Below are 21,087 nucleotides of genomic sequence, written 5' to 3'. Positions count from 1 at the left end.
CAGCTTTGGAGGATCTTTGTGAATCTCAGGGGCATTGTCTGGGTAATGCCAAATAGGATTACTAATCTACTCCATATTTGGGAGGAGGCAGGAATAGAAGCCTCAGACAGAGATAGATGGAGGATTGTCCCAGCTTGCATTTGGTGGACAATATGGAAAGAGAGAAATTCACGGTGCTTTGAAGACAGTAGTAGTGATGTACAAAAGACAAAGCTAAATTGTGTCAAACTTTTTTGTTTTTGGTGCAAGCAGATTTACTTTGAGGAGACTGATTCCATAACTGAAATCCTAGGCTCTTGTTAGATTTTCAGAGTTTTGGATCAGCTTTCTCACTTTTGCTGTAAATATGGTTCCAGTGCAATCTATGCACTGATCAAGTCAATACATACCAATGTTACATTTTCAAAAAAAAAAAAAAAAATTCTGTTACTATCCGTTATTTCTTGTACTTCGATTATTGTACTAGTTTGTTGTAGTTACTTTTTTTTTTCTTTCTTTTCAGAATACTCTGTTATGCTTTCTATACTATTTGATCATGTTTCTATACTAGTTTGTTGATATGACTTTTCTTGAGCTAAGGGTCCATTGGAAACAGCCTTTCTACCTTTTCAAGGAGGGGTAAGGTATGCGTACACACTACCCTCCCCAGACCCCACTTTGTGGGACTACACTGGGTATGTTGTTGTTGTTTTCGATTTACTCGAATTGTCATTGTTTTGTGTTGTTAGGTTATGGAAGGAGGAGGATCAGAAGCGGTGAAGAGGCATAGGAGTAGGAATAAGTTTCTTCCTAGAGAGAGGATCGATCGGCTTATTGACCCTGGCTCTTCATTCCTTGAGCTTTCTCAGGTTAGCTTTCAACCAATTACTACAATTTTGATTACTTGAAGCGCTGTTGCTCATCTTTGTAGGATTATCAACTTAATTTATGTTATTGATCTTGTTATGATATATTGTTACTAGCATGTTAACTAGTCTGTAGATTGTAGGTAAATGCCATTTAACAATGGCTTTTCAGATCATTCCCAAGCAGAAGAAAGCTACAACGAAAAGTCAAATTCTTATTTAATAAAAAAAGAAAAGGGGCTACTCTCTCTATCCCACATTAGTTGTCATATTTGCTTCTCGAGAGTCAAACTATTTGAACTTTGACCAACATTCTAGAATGTATTTTTAATCAAATTGACATGAGAAATGTTGCAACTTGTAGTACTCGTATAGTTTTTGCATATCTAAATTTTAATTTAAAATATTGAGCTGGTCTAATTTAATTTAGCTTTGAAGGTTAGTCAAATTGACTCCCGGAAGCGAAACATGACAAATAATTTGAGAAGGAGGGAGTATAAAGAAAAGCCGTAAATGTTGGTTGAAATGTCATTATAACTGAAAGATGAAAGCATCTCTCTCTCTCTCTCTCTTATATTGTCCAAACCTTCCAACCTTCTAGAATAAGACTATTTTACATTTTTTTAAAAATTCTTTGATAGCTGCAGCCTCAGATCTTTGAACGAAATGACTGGAAAAAGTGCCTATCTAGTTTCTTCCCTATATTTAATAGCAGGACGCCAGCATTTACTATTTCCCTTCCAAAAAAATTTCCTTTGTATGTTTGCCTTTTTGCAATTGGTAAAAGGAAACCAGAAAAAGGAAAAAGGAAAAATGATGCTTAAGTAGTTAAATCTTCACTCCATAGTCCAGAACTAACCTACATATGCCATAGAGCGACTAGACTTAAAAAAGATTGAGCTGTACTTTTCATTTGTCTATACTTGATAGAGATAATCTTCTTAAACATTCATCTTAGTTGATACTTTGTTCATCTTCTAACAAAATATCTGCCTGTGATAACTTATAAAGTCAGTTGCATTCATTGATAACGATTCACATGAGCAAAAAGAATTGTAAATTCGACAAGTTAATATATTGATATTGGGAATGATATGAAGCTACTTGCTGTTCATTTCTTTTAGTTACACAATGTAGGGATGAGGCTGATACTAGTAATCTTAAAAATTATATGTAGGATAGTATGACACCAAACTAACTTTTTGATATTCGTAGTGAAGTAGAAGGCACCTAACTTCTTACATAGGAGTAACTAAATAGGTTGCCTACTTATAGCGTTGAAGAGCCTTTTCCAGATACCCTCCATGTGGAGCTTTCCCTTCCCTTCTAGGTTCAGTTTTGCAGTTTGTTTTCTTGCTAGGTTTCTACCATTATTTAAGACTAGAAAATTGTGAAAGGAACCAGATGGAAGAACTACTGTTTGTTTGATTAGCATCATTCAGCTAGTACACTTGATCCAGCTTGTTTCATTCTCAAGTTTTCTTGAGTTGAATCATGAATTTCTTAAGATACGTATGGTAGTTACTAGTTACTCATTGTCTTGAGGAACTAATGTACTTAAGTTTATGCAAAACATTTGAGAGTATATGGCTACTATGATCTCCTTCTTGATAAATTCGGTACTTGAGAATGCTGCCTGCACTTCAAGCATAAAAACACCATTTGCCTTCTATTTATTGGTTGCTGTAATTGGGGCTGAGTATACTTGTTTTTGTTTAAATTCTATTCAGAAAAATATCCTGATATGTGTTTTTCTTACTCTAAATCATTATCTGGTAAATTTAGCTTGCGGGTCATGAATTGTACCAAGAGTCATTACCATCTGGCGGAATAGTTATTGGAATTGGAACAATACACAAGAGACTCTGTATGTTGGTGGCAAATGATCCCACAGTCAAAGGTGGAAGTTACTTTCCTATAACTGTCAAGAAACATCTCAGGGCACAAGAGATTGCTGCTCAATGCAAACTACCATGTATATATCTTGTTGATAGTGGTGGAGCTTTCCTTCCAAAGCAAGCCGAGGTTTTTCCTGACAAAGAAAATTTTGGGAGAATATTTTACAATCAAGCTGTGATGTCTTCAGAAGGTATTCCTCAGATCGCACTGGTGTTAGGTTCTTGTACTGCTGGAGGAGCTTACATTCCTGCAATGGCTGATGAGAGTGTAATGGTCAAAGGGAATGGTACCATATTTTTGGCTGGACCTCCTCTTGTTAAGGTTAGCAGTTGACCTTCTTGTTCTCTGTAAAACATTGATATCTTTTATCATAATTAAAAATAATAAGTCATTAGAGATTTTGCTAATTCAGTTAAATGCCTTCTTTGAGCATAATGTCCATCTGATAGAAAACTTTTATCAGGCAGCTACTGGTGAGGAAGTTTCTGCGGAAGACCTTGGAGGTGCAACTGTGCATTGTAAGACATCAGGGGTTTCAGACTACTTTGCCCATGGTAAAATCCCCTTCTGCTATTAAGCTTTTAGATTGTATTTCCATTTCCTGGATTCATACTTTTGATTTATGCTTGTGGTGTCTTCTGCTGATCTTGATGTTTCTTGACACAATAATGGCATCTAAATATCCTGTGTTGCAGATGAACTACATGCGCTTGCTATAGGAAGGAATATTGTTAAGAACCTGCACATGGCTGGTGGTCCAGAAGTGTCTGGACAAACTAGAGCTGACTATAAAGAACCTCTGTATGATGTGAAAGAACTTCGCAACATTGCACCATCAGACCTCAAACAGTCCTTTGATGTTCGATCAATTATTGCTCGCATTGTTGATGGAAGTGAATTTGATGAATTCAAGAAACTGTATGGCACTGTGAGGCCCTTTTATTCCTTAACAAGTCACAACTGTCTCACATTTGTTGTCTATTGTTCTTTCATTTGTTTTCTGAGTGTACTCGTTGACACATACAGACACTTGTGACTGGCTTTGGAAGAATTTGTGGACAGCCAGTAGGGATCCTTGGAAACAACGGGATACTGTTTATGGAATCTGCTCAAAAAGGCGCACACTTTATTGAATTATGTACTCAACGTAACATTCCTCTGATCTTCCTTCAGAATATTACCGGATTTATGGTAAGCATTAATTTTTTTCCTCCTGTGATATAAGTGTTTGATACAAACTTGCTTTAGTCAATTGTTATTGACTATATTAAGGGGATAGAAGCAAATAAGCACAATCAACCAGCTCTAGTTCCTCATGACAGTTTGAGTGGTTGTATAGTCATATGATGTAACTACTTATTGATATCCCATAAATGGATTTATGGTTCATCCTGAAAATACTTCAGGATTAATTGTTAAAAGAATCTTGCAAGGCTTTTGTAAACTTGTAGAAGGATTCATCCAAAATATCTGTTTCTTTTACATGGTCTTTCACTTTTTATAGCCTATGTATGTAGAAGGATTCATCCAAAAATATCTCTTTCTTTTACACGTTCTTTCACTTTTTATAGCCTATGTACATCTGAGCCATGTTTCACATGTAATTTGAAAGCCTTACTTCCTAATGAAAGAACAAAAGGAACAGAAGCAGAAAAAGGATAATTAATCCAAAATAGAGTTTGGCTCACTTAAAATTCTATCAGCATCTTGAAATGCATTCAGTTGATTGCGCGATTCAGATGCTATAGGGAGGAGTAATTGGTTTATGTGGTTTCATGGTTATTTCTGGTTGGCATCCCACATTGGGTTTTAATTTCTGGAATCTGAATGTGCTTCTTAGCCATGTTTTATTTGGAGATTTTCATACGGATACAGGGTTTGTCTTGAAAATAAGGATAAGATGTTCATTAATTTGGTAGGTTGGGTCCAAATCCGAGGCAAGTGGTATTGCCAAAGCTGGAGCCAAAATGGTGATGGCAGTCTCTTGTGCGAAGGTAAGCTTTAACTTAGAAAATGTAATGAATTTGAATTTATTTTGGCCTTTGAACTCGAGCTGGTAAAGCATCATCACAATGTTTTGTGGCACTCCCAGTCTTCATAGCAACTTTCCATACTCTTATGACTCAATTTATCAGTAATTTACTTTGATCATTTAAGCTGTCCTTTCTTTTACCCTAATGATTTCAGTGTTATTATTGAGGAATATACTGAAGAAATTAACGTTTCTTGCAAATATATGGAATCAGGTTCCGAAGATCACGGTAGTTATCGGTGGAAGCTTTGGGGCTGGCAATTATGCCATGTGTGGACGTGCATATAGTCCAAATTTCATGTTCTTCTGGCCAAATGCTCGAATATCTGTAATGGGAGGTCCACAGGTATATGCTCTTCAGTGACGCTTCGCTTCTAGCAAACTCAATATCTATATGCAGGACGAGATCGTTTTACTTTCACTAGCGCAACTTTATTTGAACCCAAATTATTTTTGCTTGATGCACTTGATAATTATGTTCTTTGTTGCTCAAATAGTGTGGAATAAAAAATTATGCTTTTCTGTAAAAGCATTATCCCCTTCTAAATTCTGAATATGTTGCTATGCCTAGTAATTATTGTTACTTATCGAGGAAACTTGTAATTCTCATTTTAACTATGGATTAATAAGGCTGCTGGAGTCCTTGCTCAAGTAGAGGGTGCCACCAAGAAAAAGAGGGGAATTCAGGTAAGACATTGTCGCCTATACCTTTATCAAAAAAAAAAAAACATTGTCGCCTATACTTCTATATTATCATTTTGATTGTGTCTGGTAATTGACATGAATGTGTTGCAGTGGACAAAGGAAGAGGAAGAGAAGTTCAAGGCTGAAGTTGTAGAGGCGTATGACAAAGAGGGCAGTCCATATTATGCCACATCAAGGCTTTGGGATGATGGCATAATCGATCCAGCAGACACGAGGAAAATATTGAGCCTTTGCATCTCTGCTTCCTTGAATCGTGGACCAGAAGCTACAAAATATGGTGTCTTCAGAATGTGATACTGCAAACTCTAGCTGAAGAAAGATGTTGCTGCCCAAGGCTTGTTGATTTCTTCTCCAAAAGCGGAAACACTGACTGCATAATTCTAAGTCGTGAAAGCAAAGGGAAATTGGTTCCATGCCAAGGACGAGAAACTCCATGATTTCCAAAAAAAATGTTGGATATAGGTAGCTCTAGGATCAGCGTGCAGTCACAGTCCGATGAAGCTATGTTCCTTTAAAAAATACTTGGTGCGGGAGCTCATAACTGTGGGTTGTGGCCGCTAATGTTATTGATTGCGTTAAGTGTAAATGAGAAACACTTGTTACAAAAGTGAAGCTTAATTCCTTCAATTTTCATACCTCAATGATCATAAACGAATCTCATTTCATTTCATAGTATAATCTTGAAAATGGAAGAGACGATCTTAAGATTAGTGCGAAGGACAGTAGTCAATCGAATTAAGTGTACTTGGGAAAATAGTATGGAAATCCATCTTGTGCAATTAGCTTGAATAAATATATATTTAAATACAGATGAAGGCAATGACAGAAACAGCAGAACCCGTGGGTTAATGGATAAGGCGTCTGACTTCTAATCAGGCGATTGTGGGTTCGAGTCCAACCGGGTGGGTGTAAGCAAACTTAGTTATATGGTTCTTTTTTTTTTTTTTAATCTTCCATTTTTTAAGCTCTCTTTGCCAAAGAGAGACCATTATATTATAAAAGGAGAAGATGAGGTTAGGTGAAGGGTACCAACTGCAAACTTTGCAATAATACGAAAACTGCCAAAGTAGAAATAAGAAAAGATAAAGATGTTTTTGTTTTCCAGGTTTGGTGGTGATATCCCCAAAACGTAACCCCACAAATCGACACGAGGTTTGACAAACCAAATAGTAGTATTGGTTAGTGGTCCACGCGTCGCTATCACCGTTCCATAACAAAAATCACGTTTTTCTGGACTTCACTCTTAGTAGGCGTTTGACCATCAATTTTCAAAATATGGTTTGAAATCATAGTTTCAAATCAGCATTTGATCATCAATTTTCAGTCATGATTTAAAATTATAGTTTGAACCCAAATCATCCAAAAAGCATGGTTTGGGGTTTGAAACCATGGTTTTAACTTTTTTAAATACAAAATTTAACTCATAAGTTAATATTTTGTAAAAAAAATTCATAAATTGGTAAATATTTTTAACAATTACCCTCATCAATCATTTACCAATCTCATTAACTTCTACCAACCTTTATTTATGTCTATCAACCTTTAATTTATGTGGGAAGATTATATTAAATAGTAGTTACATTACTATTCATGTTAAATTTTCATTTTTATTGAAGTAAAGTTTGATTAATTGATGTTGCATTTTTTAGAAAAGCCTTCTAGTAGTGTACTAATTTTGTTATAAATTATGATTTGCTCATTTGGTAAGATTGTATAAGAATTGAGAATGTTTTGATAGTTTTCACAATTTGTGGGGTTTTTATGTCTATAAGAGAAAAAAACAACTTAAAATATCTAAATTGTATGTCCAAACATGATTTAAAACTAGATTTCAAACCATGGTTTCAAATCATGTCCAAACGGGACTCAACTTGCCAATTGGCGCACTCAATCAGCTGATAAAAACTTCCGTGCTCTACTCATTCTCCAGTTGCCTCTAAACATTGGCCTTTAGTTTTTTGTCGCAATTTGGAAGTAAAAATCATTGGGCATTGTTTAGACTTTAGATAGCCAACTGCCTGCTAAATTCATAAATTATTGAGATAAGAGTCAAAAACACACCTTAACTATCACTTTTTTTTTTTTTTTTTTAGTTTCATACCTAAACTATTATGAGGTTGACAAAACTACCTAAACTATCACTATCTAATTTGCAAAACACACCTGAACTAAATGTGTGAATTCACTCTCCAAAAGGCAAGTGAAGCTGAAATTTTCTCAAAAAATTTGTCCACATGGCATAAGTAATGCTATGGTGGCACATACATGAAAATTAAAAAAAAAAAATTTTTTATAAAAAAAAAAAACTTTATATATTTTTTTTAGAAAAACTGCGCTATTTTTTTAAAAAAAAACAATCAGCATTTTTTGAAAAAACAAAGCTGGATTTAAAGAAAAAAAAAACTGAAAAAAAAAAATATTTTTTTGTAAAAAAATATCAAAAAATTTAGAAAATCAGAAAAAAAAAATGATTTCAAAAAATGGAAATGTTGATTAAAAAAAAATGTGAAAACTAAATAATCAATTTTTTTTTTTTTAAAAAAAAGATAACTTTTCCATTTTTTAAACTATTTTTTTATTTTCTATAATTTTTGATATTCTTTAGTTTGTTTTTTAAAAAGAAATTGCTTTTTTTTTAAAAAAAATTTCATGTAGGTGCCATTGCGACATTATTTATCCACAGGGACAACCCTTGACAATATTTTTATATAAAATGGAGAGTGTAGATCACATGCCATATGACATATACTCTCACGATTTGATATAAACGGTGACTTATGATTTCACGACGCAGGAGATGTTTTCTAGTCTCAGGTAGTACTGCTGTCATGCTATCCATAAGCATATTGTCTTTTTTTCTTTTGACGATCATTGAAATTCCTAAAAATATTCCTCTTTTAAAACTCTCACCTCTTCCAGTGCTACGATTTCTCTTTACTAATCCCGACTGTCCTTGATACTTAACCTTGGTCACTTGCCCTCTCACTTCTTCTGTTACCTTTTTAGGGTACGTTGCTGCATATTTAATTATAACAAAAAATTTCTCTGGTACGAGCGATTCGAATCATAGCCCGGAACACAACGTATTGCAGTGACAAAACATAATTCCTTAATTTTCTAAAACTTTATTATCTTGTCATGCCTCCATTCCCATGTCTGTCTCACAATATACATGCATTTAGTCCATTTCCACTTTTTTTTTAAGCACATCCTTGCTATATTAGTTCATCTCGAATTTCGACTCCTTCAAGCCAGTACGTTTCCTTCTTCTGTACTTGGGAATATTCTAATTCGTCTAAGAATGTTCTCATATACCAGTAACATTCGAGTATTAACCGTCTTTGGTAGTCATTTGGTCGACCCTAGCAATCCTTCAACTTCTCTAGTCCATATAATGCCGGAGTTACTTCTATCGCATGGGTTGACTTATTTCTCTTTTGCTAACTGGATTCTTGTATCAGAGCAGTTCGTCCTTGGGAATGTCTACGAGCCGTTTCCAGTAGAGTCTTGTTTATAGGTGTGAAGCGCGCCACACTTATAAATAAGAGGTTGCAGGGCATTTAGGAACCATTGACCTTTCTTTCTTATCTTAGATCGTGCCATAGAGCTAAATCATAGGATATGATGTCCCTAATCCTGATCCAAATGTTTTGATCATGGATAAACAGTTGATTATGCCGCTACAAGGAAATTGCTGAGAATTGAAGTTGTTCATTCGAAAGGTATGTTTCCTGTTTTATTAATATGGATAGATGTTGATATAAGAACTTGAGCAAGATATTAGGGGTATTTGTGATTGCTCTGTGGGGCATTGGATGTGTTTTCTTGGCTGTGTGTAGGAATGAGGTAGTAAGAATTATAGAGGAAACTCTGCCGAAATTTTTACAAATTGAATTGTTTGCATGTTTATAGAGAAAGAGTAAAGGGAAAATGTGCCCATCAGCCGTTTGGTAAGTCATGATTGAAGGGATAACTACGAGACACTTTCAAAGAGAAGTTTTAGAATGATCTTAATTTAATTTAAAGGAGAAACCCTAGAGGAAAAAAATGATTAGTAATTAAATAAAGTGGAATGAGTTGCATCGGAGATGTTATATCTCGCATTTCGCACGTCGGAATATTTTTAAGTTGGTTGCGAAGAATTATGGACAAGGTTATCTCTCGACTTTGTTTACGACAAATGGTTTATGATTTTGTTGGAAGAATGCATTATGGAAAAAAAATATTGAAAAAAAAAATGGCCAATAAATTCTAGCCATTAAAGGGGTATGTGTTCATCTCATGATGCAAGATATACAAATATGTGGGCAAAAGTTGACCAAGTCAAGGAATTAGTTATCTTTTTCATTTAATGAAAATTCTAGAAAAATTGGGAAAATTGTAGAAAATAAAGAGAGGGTGGCCGGTCATGTGCATGGCCATGTGCCCCCTTTATTATATATATATATATGTGGGATTAATAACATAAGATACAAGTCATATTTTCCTAGAATTTTCAAGAAACATGGAAGATAAGGAGAAGAGAAGGGAGAACGGCCATGGCTGGCCGTGACTTGCCCCATAAGAGTGATCAAGAAGAATTATTTTCTTCATGTTTTCTTACTAAGTTGAAGGTCCTCGTCGACGTGGAATAATTGTTGAAGCAAGAAAAACACTCCTCTTTGCAACTATGTTCTAGCCGAAAGGTGGAGGAGTTGAAGGAAAGGTATGATTCAATCTTATTTTTCATATGTTATAGGTGAGTTGTGTATGTTGTGAAGTATGGAAATGAATGAAAACCATGAAAATATGGATGTTGAAGTTGAGCCATGGATGTTGATGTTGGCCGTGCATGTGTATTGTATGTCTAGGAGTGATGAATCAATTCTAATTGGCATGTTGGTTGTTGTAGTGTGTTGAAATGAATGGAAATCTTGAAACCTTGAATGTTGGTGTTTGGCCGTGGTGTTGTGTGTGTAGCCGTGGGGGGCTGCTTTGGAGGGGAGTAGGATGAACAAATTTTATGTTGTATTTTGGTGGTTGGTTGTTGCGGATTATGTAGTGAAAATGGAGGTTTGATGACCCAAATGGTAGTCGTAATTGTATGGGCTGATTTGAGAATGTAATGTGATTCTAATATAGTTCTTGAATTTATAAAAATAATGTTGTAGTGTATGGGATTGTTGGTGTAGTTATGAATTTGGAAAGTAGAAAATATGTTATGAACGTTCCGAATGAAGTTGGAAGGTTTCGGGTGCATTGTGTATTGCACGGGCTGTTTTGAAACATTGTGCGACTTGCTTAGAATGCATTATGAATTGACTATGGATGTTGTTATTATGATTATTGGTTTGGTTGTTGTTATTATGATTATTGGTTTGGTTGTTGTTGATATTAGCCGAGTTGAATTCTCGGGGTTGGTGAATATATAGGGGAGGTGCTGCCGAAATTTTCATAGAAGAAGTGACGGCTTGGAATTGAGTTCTTCAATGCTTATGGCTAATGTTGGATGTCCGATGACATTTTGTAGATCGCGAGAAGCTGAGACGCAAGTTTGGATTAGCTTAAAGGGCGGCCAAGGTATGTAAAGCTCACCTTTCTTTTTTTGGCATGTCTTAGTATGAATAGGCAATGATATGCTCCCCGAGGTAACTCTACTCCTACGATCCGAGCATGTCCGTGATTCTTATTTGTTTCTTGACCTCCGTATGCCTAATGTAGTCAAATTATGGTTTCTATGCCTTGGTACGATTGAATAAGAATGTGCTTAAAAGAATAGGTTCATAAAGGAGTCAGAAACTACGAACGTCTGTATCTTTCGCATATGAGCTCGGATCGCTCCGAAACGCTCGTGGGAGGTTCCCTAACGTATAACATCCCCGACATTCATAGGCGGGCTCGGGTCTGTTTGGTACTTTCCCGTGGGCCCGCAAGACGTTCCGTTGTATAGTTTTGGCAACTTGTTGATATAACTTAATATGGCTAATAATCTAACTTCCGAATATGATTACTCACTTATCTGTTAAGTTTAGGATAAAGATTTACATATATATATATATATATGATTCCGATACGTGATTGTGATGCCTAAAAGTTTTATTTGATATGTTCGAATAATATCCGAAGAGTTGGTATGATTAATGCTATTGGATTGTGAAAGATAAATTGTACGACTATTCCGTTAAGTACGTGAATGTTTGAATGGCATATAGATCCCACGATTACTCGTCAAGTTGCATATGTTTGTTACTTCCTCCGCCGAGTCCGGGCGGTACTATCGTGCGCGCGTGCGAAGTATGATGAGCTTCCGAAGTATGATGTGTCCGGTACGCCGAGCCCCTTTTAGGGTACCGTGGTTATGTGATATCATTATGGTGTTATGATGTGTGTCGGTACGCCGAGCCCCTTTTGGCCGGGTACCGTGGTTATGTGATATCTTGTGTGACGGAGATGCGGGGAGATCCGAAAACTTCCGGCGTATGATGTGTTGTGGCGCCCGAGCGAGAGGGGGCGACCACGTTCCGTCCGCCGGGACCCATTATGGGCCGCATAGGATGTATGATATGCTATTCTGTTTGATCTGATGATATAATAATTTGATAATGTGGGAATCTGACAATATAATGAGTCTGTTCTGATGATGCGATAGTCCGATGATGTGACGATCTGATGATATGAAAATCTGATACTATGATAATCTGATAATACGATAATATGATGGTTCTGTACGATGTGATGATATGATCTATTTTCTATTTATGTAAGACCGAGATATTTTTCGAAAGGAAAGAAGAATAAGCTAAGCCTTCTGACATTCTGACTACTAAATCTGTTTTCTGTACTTTGTATATGACTTCCGAATTGATTTGATTATGATGTGTTTTGCTCACCGGCATACGTATGTACAGCATAAGGGTCGCACAGGCAGGTTATGACTCTCCAGTTCCTATACTTGTTTTCTGTGATCCTTCTTTCCCGTTACGATTCTGTTAGTGGATTTCTTGCTTTACATACTCAGTACATATTAAAAAAATCTTGCACCCCCCTCTTCTTCGGGGGCTGCGTTTCATGCCGCGCAGGTACACCCAGGTGAGCTAAAGATATTAGCAGAAGATGTTCCAGCGGGATTGGCGAGCTCCACTTGCTCCGGAGCGCTGCCGAGTCAGAGTTTGTTCGTGTTATGATATCCGAGTCATGTTAGAGACTTTGCAGACAGAGTCGTGTGTGTAAGATGTCCGTTGTGAGCGGCTCCATAAGCCGTAGTATTGTTATATGTGGTTTACAGAATTTGTACGGTTACAAGTTTTGTCTAATTTGAAAAAGATGTAAAGTATGTCTGTTCTTTTGAAATCTTCATTATGTATTTATGATTTGGTCGAGGGCCCAGTATGAATACGAGTGTTACGATAGTCAGAGGGTTCGCTCGGCCCTAGATAAGGGTCGGGTGCCCATCACACCCTAACAGAAATTGGGGTGTGACAGGAGATTCAGAGGATTGAGACCTATTGGAAACATAAAGAGAGTTGACATTAGGAACTCAAATACAGTATTACGATTTATAGATTAGATTGGTTAGTAAGTGATAACAAAGAGATATTGATATGGGAAAGGAAGTTAACGAGTACGGCAAAGTTCCACCCTAGAAGTGTATATATATATATATACACATACGAGATCAAGATGGGTTTGTACTCATAGTGGAATGTTCTGTAGACTTCCAGGTAAATAATATTAAGTGGTAAACAGGAAAGATCCCTTTAAGAGTAAAGGAAACCAAGGAGGACCTTGAGGACAGAAGTATAAGAAAGCGCGGTTATAAATTAATTAAAGGAAGTTATGTGATCGGTGACGATAAGAGGAAGCTTAATAAATTAGTAAGGTTGGCCAAAGGTAGACAGTGATGGTATACGACAGTGGACTTGGAATAGAGATGCGATTATAAAGGAAACAGGACAAATATACGAGGAATAGACATACATACGAGCAAGCTATGGTATCGTAAAGGGAAATAAGAAATGAACGAAGGAAGAAAGAAAAGGGCGTATTTTACTAAAATTTCATGATGAGAACGAGAATCGGCGGGACATTAGAAGGATTATGATGCATGATTACGAAACAAACAATTAGTTAAGAGAAATCAGTAATCTCATAAGGACATTAAAACAATAACTTTGAAATCTCCAGAAATGGGATCATCATAATCCTCATCATGGTCCTTATAGAGAACATTCGTCTTTAGCATCATAAGGATTTTGAGAATCATGAACTGCTAGTATTTTCGGAAATAAGGTGTTATGGAAGGCGTGTATGCGTTCATAGGAAAAGAATCATGCCTTTAAAAGAAAGAGGAATAGCCTTAACATACCTGGAAGATAATTTCTCGACTTCCAACTTACTTCCTGTCTTGCAATTCACTTAAGATCATTCGTAGCCTCATAATCTACACATACGACCATTCATACTATTGTTAGGCTCATCATCATATGCTCGTCTTAAACCCTTAATTTAAATCCATTTAGAATCTGCCGAAATTCGGGCAGCATCTCCCCTGTTTATATGCCTAACCCGAAATCACAATCCAATAACCAACAACAACAACAACAATACCAACATCACAACAACATGATCAACACTAATAGGCTCCATAAAACATCCCACACAATGTTTTCCACGTTTCTCAACTATCTAACTTATTATACGACTATTTAATAACTTTATCTCCGTAAATAAACTGAAATTAATATTAATAAGGAGAGATGCATACCTTATTATTTCTAGAGCGGCTATATCTTCAATATTTACTTTGAATCCAAGCCAATTCCAACGCAAGACAAAACTATAATCGTCACTACACGTTGTCCGGACCTCGATTAATACTCCGTAACTTGAAATCTCTCAAAATCCTCGCTTTTATGTTATATATATTCTCTCATATGTGGCTGAATTTTCTAGAGCATTTAGGAAATTTTTGTGAAGAAAAAAATGGGGTTTTGCCCCTTATATAGGGTGCCAAAGTCGGCATCACTGTAGCAGCACTGTAGCAGCGTGCCCTGCTCTGCCCGCCTAAGTTGTAACGTCCATAATTCTCTATTCCGACGTCATATCGGTGAGCGGTTTGTTGTGTTGGAAACTAGACTCAACGAACTTCATTTTAAGCTTTTGAAACACCTTAAAACTCCCCCATATACCTAGAGATATGCTCCTCCAAAGTTGACCCAAAATTCTGTCATTAATTCTGCCAACTTGTTTCAAATTTTCGACAAACTTATTTTCGTTGCTTTGCTTGGTCCCAAAATTTTCCGAAACTCTGATTACATGATATTTATCACTAATCATACTTGATAATGGTCATGTCCTTTGGTTCCAAGGCTGTCCTTTCCGGTTACGACTTACAAGATCATAATTCATCCTTTACTTAAACCATATACTTAAATAATGTTTCATTCCTCACACTCCAAAGTTGTTTTACCTAGCCATAGATCGACATACTTACATTCAAATTTAACCAGTGCTTCTTCGAGGTACGGGGTGTAACACTGAAAGTGCGGGGTGTAACATTCCCCCCCCCCCCCCCCTCTAAAACATTCATCCTCGAATGTTGAGGTAGAGTTCGCTCTGAGGTAGATGTCAATGTTCTTACCTGTATTTGTCAGTATTTACTTTACTTACTTGCAGTCTTACTTGCTCATTTAAAACTGAACTTATCCGAATTACGCAGTTTATCCTTCTTCTTGTGTGGCCAAATTTACGCTCGTACCCAAGGTCGTCTCTTTTCTTATTATCTATCTGTCTACTAACTCTTTATGCTTTATCGTTCTCATTGTCTCTTCAGCCTTCTTTGTTTACATTCTTGTATGCCCTTTCATCCAGTACTTACCACATACTTTTATCCAATTTTGATCCCATCTTCTTTTTATTCAGAAATTCTTGTTCTCTTCGATCTCCACGTATCTTTCTTACGTTTTAAAGATGGCCCAGGCCTTTGTCTTCTTGTTTACTTATTCTTATTTTTCCTCCCTTAAAGATAACCTCAAGACTGGTCACATTTTAGCATCCTTTGCTTTCTATAGCAGTCGAATTAATCTTTGCGGAGGTGTGTTTTGCAAACTAGATAGTGATAGTTTAGGTAGTTTTCTCAACCTTATGATAGTTTAGGTATGAAACTCAAAAAACAGTGATAGTTGGGGTGTGTTTTTGACCCTTATCTCTAAATTATTTTATGCAAACTTCAATGTAGTATATAGAGTACTATAACTCGTTTACGCAAAGTAAAAATGAAATTTATAGAAAAAATGACGATAGCGTCGTTCTATTAGAATTTGTAATAGTATCAAATTTTAGATTTTTCTTAACGGAGCAAAACATAGCACATAACTTCCTCTTATTCCAAGACAAGATATGTGAAAAAAGGATTTGGGACACTCATGAAATATTTAAAAACTTTTGTTTGATCATAAATAATATTTTTAACATTTGAAATACTCTTGAAGTATTGAAAATATTTTAAGATTATTTACGTGAAATAATTCTTTTCATTCAAAGTATTTAACTTGTTCCAATTGAACACAATTACTTCAAATTTTCTTTTTCGGACATCCACCAAATATTATCCAAAAGTCTACTAAATATTTCACATTAATTCCTTGTACATACATTTTAATATTAATAAAAATAAATAAAACTAGTTTCTAAATTGGGAATAATCGCTGTTAAGACGGACTAACAAATAGTAGGAGTAGTAACAATTCCTACATTAAATTATGAGCAAAATAACTCTTTTATTATTCAAAAGGGAACCACATAAGAGTAGGTGATTGGCTCATAACTCATAAAAATTTGGACAGATCGCATTTGCCTCTGTTGCAAATGGCTGCTAATGCGAGCTGTGCTGCTACTCCTTACTCCACCAACAACGCTCCTTCTTCTCTCTCACGCACCTCATCTCTACAGTTCTCATACAAGTGTACTAAACGACACCAAAATGTTCGAATCGGTCTCTCCTTCGCAACATCCAAAACCTCTTCTCCTTCTCCTCTACGTGTTTTCTGCCTCCGTGAAACTAAAGGTAATAATATCTATCTCATGTCTTATGCTTATTTTTCTGTTGATTATTTTGGTGAATATATGAAGGAATTTACGCCGATTTGAAGTTGTTAGTTGTGATTAATGTTCCTATTTCTTCTGTTGATACTTACTTTTTTATTACGTATTTTGGTTAAGAGGTGAAGGATTCGAGATTTGTTACGCTGATTTAAAGTTGATAGTTGTGATTAATGTGCCTAGCGATTTGTAATATACGAAATAATTGCTTCGATCTGGTCTAAGAGTAGGTCCTCAAGTTAAATATAACGGTTGAATCAGAAAAATTAGTGGAATATCTCATAGTTTATGCTTATTTTTCTGTGATACGTACTTTTTATTGCGTAATTTGATACGCCGATTTGAAGTTGATTGTTGTGACTAATGTGCCTATTTCTCTGTTGATATTTACTTTTTATTGCGTATTTTATAGTTACGTTGGTGAAAATATGAAGGAATCGAGAATTGATACGCCGATTTGAAGCTGATAGTTGTGATTACTGTACTTATCGATTTGAAATATATGAAATAAATTGCTTCGATCTGTGTATTGATATATGTAACTACTTTTGTTTTGTGCGTTTGCTGTCCCTTTTTCTGTCCTACATTTCTGCATCAGTTACATTTCTTTTGAGCCGAGGGTCTATTGGAAACAACCTCTCTATCCCATAAAGGTAGACGTATGGTTTGCGTACATCTTACCCTCCCCAGACCCCACTTGTGGGATTACACTGGGTATGTTGTTGTTGTTTTATTGCTTCGATCCGGTCTAAGAGCTCAGGTTAAATATTAATGGCTTAATTAGTGAAATATCTCTCATTTAAGCACCATAAGGGCTTCGAAGCATGGAAGACATCTTCCCCATCGTTTCTACGTGTTTTTTGTCTCCACGATACCAAAGGTAATAATATCTCATATTTTATGCTTGTTTTTCTGTAGATACGTACTATTTTATTGCGTATTTTGTGGTTATGTTGGTGAATATGTGAAGGAATAGGTATTTGTTACGCCGATTTGAAGTTGATAGCTGTGATTAATGTGCTCATCGATTTGAAATATATGAAAAAATTGCTTCGATCTGGTCTAAGAGTAGGTCCTCAGGTTAAATATTAATGGCTGAATCAGAAAATTTATGGAATATCTCTCGGATCATGACTGTTTTTCTTAATGTTAGAAAAGTATCCGTTCTCTTTTTTTTCTTTTTCCTTTTTGGTTATCTATGCTGTATGATGCCAAATACTCAAATTTGTACAGTAGAAAGTTCGGTAAAATGGAATCATATTGCTTTCCTGTTGTGGATCTCTAATTGGTAACAGATCTGAGAGCTATTTATATCTGATGCAACAAAACTCGTGTCTGCGGTTGTGCCAATGAAGTAGCCAACCTGCTTTTGTTCCTTCTTTTTTAAATCCTCTTTTTCGGAGTCATTGATGGAGCTTTATAAGCAGTGATTGGATACTATTCTCAGGCCTTGTTATGAAACATCACGGTGTTATAACTTGTAAGGATGGTTTAAATCTTTCAGTATCTAGTGGAACCATATTTATTAGTGATTTTGTATGACAATGAGAAATGCAATTCGATGAATCTAACTCTTTCTGGTTATTCGTTTGCTTTATTCTACTCTCAAACTTGTTATTCCAATAGTGAGAGGGTTACTTCCACGATACTGATATTGAGCATTTTTCATTGCCTATATATGTCTTGGCCTGGTCTAGTTTGCAGCACTTCTTTTCTGGTTTTCTGTTAGTAAATGAGTCGAGGTGTCTTTGCACATCATTAGAGAAAAAAGATTTCCTTGAAAAATAGTGTTGAGCGTCGCCATACAAGGAGTATAGAGAAAACTAGCTAACTAGAACTATTTCTTTCTACCTATGAATTGGAATGCTTTATGTGCTTCAGAAGTAAAAAAGGAAAATAGCGAGAAATTTTCAATTCGGATAAAGAAAGCTCCAGATCATCCGAGGTTCTCCCGTTCCTCTCTCTCCATATGGTCTACGTCATTACATGAGCCATGTAGTGTTACTTTCCAACGCGTATCTACTTCTCGGATTATCTGTTCTCTTAGCAGGATAGTTGTATCAGGTAGCATGAATGGGGAACCGTTTTGGGGATTTTAACATATGTTTTCTCTTGCTGAAATACTTGCATCACTATCTAGATTATCTCAGGCTGCATGTGCGGATGCAAGTGATTTGAAATCTTGAATATAAAAAGTATCACCATATGCTATTTTGCATGTGGAAATAAATATGAATAGCACTAACATTTTATCCCTTCAAGGTCCAAAACTAATGTGTTTTGTTTATCCTGAACGAATTTTAAACGAGACTTGTTACTGTACTTTTAGGTTTGAATAGCATTAGATGCTTTTAATTAGACTTACTCTTAGTGGTCTACCTTGGAAAGCTAAGTTCTCAGTTGCAAGAGTAGGCTGTCCCTCTGAGAATTGGAATCTCTCTGGAGTTGTTAAAGGGATTTACTATGTTGAGTTCATACTGCAGTAATTTCTGTCTTTAATAGAGGAGTTTGACATAATCATTTGTCACATGTTATGCGTTTGTTATACGTGCCTTACCTATCAAAAAAGTGTTATGCATGTGTTAAATTTCTATCATAAGGAGGAGCGGAGAAATATTCATATATCATCCATTCTCTCATTTTGCAACCTTTGATTATACCAGAGATATGGCTGTCCAGTGCATTAGGGTGTGTGTTTGAATAAGGTTGTCAAGTGAACACTAATACCTTTGAATATGACTAAGAGTATATTAGTTCAAATACATTTATAATATGACTTAGTTGTGGATACACTCTTTAAATTCCAAAACCAAACACTTAGCCCTCCTCTCTACCCCAAATATAATGAAAACTCTATAGAAATATTTACAGCCTCTTACTCATTTAATATTTTCGTTGCGCATATAATAGCTGATATAAGCACACACCCCTTTTTTTAATCAGATAATTTGAACTACCACGGTTGAATTTTGGTCAATCTTTTGTTTCTTAACACTTCCACTTTTTGAAAGCATGTTATATAGTGGGTATCTACTGATCCAAGCCTCTAGATAAATGTTATAATACCATGGATGCTTGAAGATCATCTAAAATAATACTCGATAGAAATCGTTGAAGTTTGCAGTAACAGTGGGAAAACGTTTTTGTACAACAGAGGAAAATCGTAAAGCATTCAGCAACTATTTCTACATCCACCTTACATTTGCACAAGAGGTCATATTTTGCTCTCAAAGGGCTTCTGCCAGAAGTAAATAGTCATATAAATTTAATGTACATGGGTATTTAAAATAATCTACTTGGAATCAACTGATTTGGGATTTCAATGTAGTGTATTGATATATTAAAGGTCTACAGGAAAATATTTGATTGAGAATGTGCTTGTATACTGTACTAATTATTAAATTATACTTTGTTCAATCTTTTCATATGAACTACTGTTGTTTGTATCCTTAGGTTGGTGCATTAGAGCTTTGCTTATTAGTGTGCAGGGGATTTGACTCTAAATGGATTCATACGTGAAGCATGTTTATGGTGGGGTTTTACCCAAATGACTTTTGAAAGCTAATGCTAATAATTGCTTCCTAACTTGCAATGTGCAGCTGCAGCTGTGACTGCTAAGTCATGGGAGAAATTGATATTGAGCAGTGATACTCCTGTTCTTGTTGAGTTTCATGCCACTTGGTGTGGCCCCTGCCAGATGGTTCACCGGATAATTGATGAGATTGCAGCTGAGTATTCAGGGAGATTGAAATGCTACGTACTCGATGCAGATAGTGAATCACAAGTTGCTGAGAACTATGATATCAAGGCTGTTCCTGTGGTGTTACTGTTCAAGAATGGGGAGAAAATCGAGTCTGTCATCGGAACAATGCCCAAGGAGTTCTATGTTGCTGCCATTGAAAGGCTTCTAGCTTCTTAGATGTGGTTCCCTCCATTAATGAGAATGTCACAGTAGCATATCGAGTTCAATGCGCACATTTGATAACTCTCTACTTCCATTTAAAAATTCTCTTCCTCTCTAGTGCCTTGTAATCATCATTAGTGTTGTCTTTCTGTATTTTTCTTTTTCTACGAATCATCAGCTCTCTTTTCCTTTTCACTGTAGAAGAATCATTGGCTCTCCTTAAAAGCACTTCCTGCTTCTTTCTTCACCATGTAGTTTGTACAGGGTCAGTGAATTTGTGAATAGTGACTGCAGTTGTTACTAAAGATGACCTGTTTCCTTACGTGTTTTTGTTGTTGTGATTAGTGATTTACTGTCTTGAGCTTTCCTGAAACCAGATATTATTCTGAAATCCTAATATATGCTCTATGGATATATGAACGCGGGGGTATATCTCCAGGTCTGAAATGACTCTCTGGCCAGAAATTATCGAAGTCTTGCAGATCTTCCTACCGAATTGTAACAGTTGCTTTACCTCCAGGGTTTACGTTGTGGTTTCGAACTTTATTGTTGACAAAAGCTTGGTATTCAAGCGGGGAAGGGTAGAGGGATGGGTTCTGTTCTAACGAGTATTAGACTGTGTA

At 36.0% G+C, this 21,087-nt stretch overlaps 2 protein-coding genes across 2 annotated transcripts; both read left to right on the top strand.

The window, feature by feature from the left end:
* The first annotated feature begins 466 nt into the window (after positions 1-466).
* On the top strand, positions 467-6,151 carry LOC132064887 (methylcrotonoyl-CoA carboxylase beta chain, mitochondrial). Its single transcript, XM_059458043.1, has 9 exons — positions 467-848; positions 2,631-3,065; positions 3,208-3,298; positions 3,440-3,672; positions 3,771-3,935; positions 4,664-4,738; positions 4,991-5,122; positions 5,407-5,463; positions 5,572-6,151. The coding sequence occupies exons 1-9, from the start codon at positions 732-734 to the stop codon at positions 5,773-5,775; spliced, it is 1,509 nt and encodes a 502-aa protein (XP_059314026.1). The 5' UTR covers positions 467-731; the 3' UTR covers positions 5,776-6,151.
* A 10,162-nt stretch (positions 6,152-16,313) lies between these two features.
* LOC132064886 (thioredoxin M3, chloroplastic-like) lies at positions 16,314-20,786 on the top strand. The gene is made up of 2 exons (XM_059458042.1): positions 16,314-16,525; positions 20,160-20,786. Exons 1-2 carry the CDS (start codon positions 16,327-16,329, stop codon positions 20,477-20,479), a joined length of 519 nt encoding a protein of 172 aa, XP_059314025.1. The 5' UTR covers positions 16,314-16,326; the 3' UTR covers positions 20,480-20,786.
* The last annotated feature ends 301 nt before the right edge of the window (positions 20,787-21,087 follow it).

The sequence above is a fragment of the Lycium ferocissimum genome, chromosome 7, assembly GCF_029784015.1.
Source record: "Lycium ferocissimum isolate CSIRO_LF1 chromosome 7, AGI_CSIRO_Lferr_CH_V1, whole genome shotgun sequence".
Classification (NCBI taxonomy): Eukaryota; Viridiplantae; Streptophyta; class Magnoliopsida; order Solanales; family Solanaceae; genus Lycium; species Lycium ferocissimum.
Note: the sequence above shows the minus strand (reverse complement) of the source record. Positions and strands in the feature narration are given on the sequence as shown.